The sequence below is a fragment of the Trypanosoma conorhini genome, assembly GCF_003719485.1.
Source record: "Trypanosoma conorhini strain 025E chromosome Unknown Tco_14.4_contig_01072, whole genome shotgun sequence".
NCBI lineage: Eukaryota > Euglenozoa > Kinetoplastea > Trypanosomatida > Trypanosomatidae > Trypanosoma > Trypanosoma conorhini.
This window is the reverse complement of record NW_021705162.1, coordinates 1-2,929: the sequence shown is the minus strand read 5'-3', so window position 1 is coordinate 2,929 and position 2,929 is coordinate 1. Positions and strand designations below refer to the sequence as shown.

The 2,929-nt window shown below is 63.6% G+C and overlaps 2 protein-coding genes across 2 annotated transcripts, besides 3 other annotated features; both read right to left on the bottom strand.

Moving 5' to 3' along the window:
- Positions 1-334: 334 nt before the first annotated feature.
- Positions 335-1,054, bottom strand: Tco025E_09341 (retrotransposon hot spot (RHS) protein; the record flags this gene model as incomplete). Its single annotated transcript, XM_029376160.1, has 1 exon — positions 335-1,054. The coding sequence occupies one exon, from the start codon at positions 1,052-1,054 to the stop codon at positions 335-337; it is 720 nt and encodes a 239-aa protein (XP_029223739.1).
- Positions 1,055-1,353: 299 nt separating this feature from the next.
- Positions 1,354-1,396: a sequence feature (G-rich).
- A 41-nt stretch (positions 1,397-1,437) lies between these two features.
- Tco025E_09340 (retrotransposon hot spot (RHS) protein) lies at positions 1,438-1,884 on the bottom strand (the record flags this gene model as incomplete). The annotated part of the gene is made up of 1 exon (XM_029376159.1): positions 1,438-1,884. The coding sequence occupies one exon, from the start codon at positions 1,882-1,884 to the stop codon at positions 1,438-1,440; it is 447 nt and encodes a 148-aa protein (XP_029223738.1).
- Positions 1,885-1,886: 2 nt separating this feature from the next.
- Positions 1,887-1,931: a microsatellite.
- A 630-nt stretch (positions 1,932-2,561) lies between these two features.
- Positions 2,562-2,583: a microsatellite.
- Positions 2,584-2,929: the final 346 nt, after the last annotated feature.

The following is a 2,929-nucleotide window of genomic DNA, read 5'->3' as shown; positions in this document are numbered from 1 at the left end:
AGGCGCCCAACGGCGTAAAGCTCTTGACCGCCGCTCCCGCGCAACTCCCCGCACGTTGCGTCCATCCGCCCTCTCAGCCTGAAGGCTCCTGCGGCGCCCACATCTCTAAGCCTTTGCCCGGGACGCGACGCCGGGCCCGCCCGCAACACGCAGCGCCTTGCCTGCCGTCCCGTTGGCGGCCGCAGGCTCGCGAGCCCCTCCGTCCCTTTTTTATGCCGCTCCCGCAGAAGGCCCTCCTCCCCCAGCGTGTGTGTGTGGGCCCGGAACACACGATCTCAGGATATTTCGGCAAAACTAGAGGCACGCGGCGACAGCAACAGGGCGTCCGCGAGGCTCACGACCTCCGCCAAACGGCCCAGTAGCTTTTGCCCGAGGAAGCCGCACGCCGGAGCTGTGCGAATGATCTCCAAAACGCAGGCCTCACTCTCCCGCGCACTCCCCACAGGCCTCTGAAACGGATTCCCGCCCACCACAACTTCTCGCCTTCCCGAGCGCAGGCGTCCTCGGCAACCGGGGCGTCAGTCACCCGCACGGCGCCGTCAACCGCCGCAGTGCGCTCCTTCCAATCGCCCTCGCTGAAGATGTCACGTGGCCGCGGTCCGGCGAAGTGCATGCGAGCTTTGGCCGTCTCCCAGTACTCCGCCTGCTCCTGCGCGGGACGGTCTCGCGTCCGCCAGGCACACATCGCCTTCACATCGTTCTCGTCGGGGCAGTTCATGATGATGCGACGGGCACTCACTGTCCCCGCCCATGCGCTGAAGCCACTTTCGTTTGAGGGCGCCACCACAGCCATGCCCCATGCAGCAGGCCGTAATTCTGACGACGGCGGCGCTCCCTCCTCTGCCGCGTCGTAGATCACGTACCCTTTCACCCCGCGCCGAGCCAAGTCTCCCGTGGCAGCGATAATGTTCATCGCGCCCGCGTGCTCCGTCACCGTTTGAGTGGTCTTGTCAAACACGTACGCCAACTCTCCCCCAAAGCAGTGCACCACCGCACCGGGTTTCGCGGCGTCGCAGTGCAGCAGCTGGTGGAGGAGGTAGGAGCCAACGTTCATCGACCTCCCGATCCCCGCTGTCCCGACAATGAAAAATCGGTCCAGCCGGAAACAAGCGCGGCAGAAGTCTGTCGAACATGTCGCGCAGGTCGTCTCTGACAAACTGCCACACCCGCTCCACCTCACAGTTCACGTAGCAGTCGGTAACGCCCTCCCCCTCCTGCAGCGAGTGCGGCCACCCCTTCTCGGAGGAGAGTATCACCAGCCTGGGGCGCGGTGGGGAGTACTGCCCCGCAACACTCTTCTTTTGGAAAAGCAGGCGTCGAGAAGTGTACTCCCACGGCTGCGTTGGCCGTTGGCCCTCCTTCACCTCCATCCGCACCGCCCTCCCATCCTCCTCCCCAGCGCCCTCGGGAAACCCCAAGACGTGGCTCCACCTCGCGTTAAGCACAGAGCCGTAGAGGCCTTCCGGTAGCGTTCGGCTTGTCTTTTCCTCCTCCCGCCTTGCCCTTTCGTCTGCTTCCTTCCTTCCCGCTTCCCCCTCCGCCGCCGCCAGGGCCGCGTCGAGTCGTCTCCGTGCGAAAACGAGGCGCGGGGAGCCCCACCCCAACCTCCCTCCAGTCGCGGAGAGTCACCACCCCCTTCTCCGCCAGCTTGCGCGCAAAAAGGAAACGCCGATACCTCGGCGCATTGGCAATCTCCCCAAGAAGCTGCTTGTCCTTCACGTACCTGCGCGGCCCACGGGCAAACACCTCCATGGAAACATTCCTGCCTTCGTCCACGCACTTCGCGCGGCCAACGTGCTCGCGAAGAAGTCGTTCAGCTTCATTTCGCTGACCGGGCCAACCCCCGCCACCAGCACCTCCTGCACGCGGCTGTCGAGGGTCCATTTCCGCCGCCGCCGCCGCTGCCCCCCCGCTTGTCGCGCCGCGGCGCCTCGCGTCGAGAGAACCGAGGCGCACCGCCAGCCCCGCGTCCGTGCGACGCGCGACCGCCCAAAGCAGCGCCACATTTTTTTCCCCTCTTCTTCTTCTTGCACCCAACGTGGCAGTGTGTCTGTTCACCCGCTCACCAGCACCGGGGCCGAAGTCCTCACAGCCACAAAAAAAGCAGGCGGGAGACGAGAGGCACGGGCCCACAATGCCCCGCCGCAGGACAACACATTCCCCTCCACCTCACGCACCGCCGCTGCCGCACAGCCGGCGAGGGTCGCTCTGCGACGCAGAGGCTGCGACGCACACCGCCCTGTCAATAGCAAACCGACAAGTTGGCTGCGGCCGTGCACCCCCGCGGTGTTTCACCTTCCCGCCGCCCAGCTGTTGCGCCCCCGCGAAGAGTGCGAAAACAAAAGAAACGAACACAAACAAATCCGATCATCCCACTCCCTCGCTGAAACACACACACACACTGTTTACCTTCACCGCAAACAACTCCGAAGCCCGCACCCCCGCAAGGGGGAGTTTGCCCTCAATTGCCCCGCTGCCCCTGCAAAAACACAAAAACAAAAAAGCCCCGCAGAATAAAGCGAGGCGGCCCCCTCCCGCGCCCACTCCTTCAGTCGGCAAGAGAGGAGGAGGAGAAGCAGGAGGGCGGCGTCAACGTGCCCACAGTTTCCAGGCTGCTCGCCCGGTGCGTGCAGCCCAAACAACGCACGGAGCAGGCGCCCACACGCCCAGGATGGCAACTCGTCAAGAGAACAGAAGCGTCAAACATCGTTTGCCCTAAACTCTCAGAGACGAATTCGGCTGCACCCACTGCGGCGGCACACCAGCCAGAACGACGCCATGCACACAAAAAAGAAAAGGAAACATTACACCAACGCGGAAAATAATAAAAAAAGACAAGCAAGAAAATCCGGTTTTACTACCACTAAGTTCCGGGCGGTAGCCTGGGCACCAGCCCATTGCCGTCATTGCTGGTCATCTCACTCAGCCC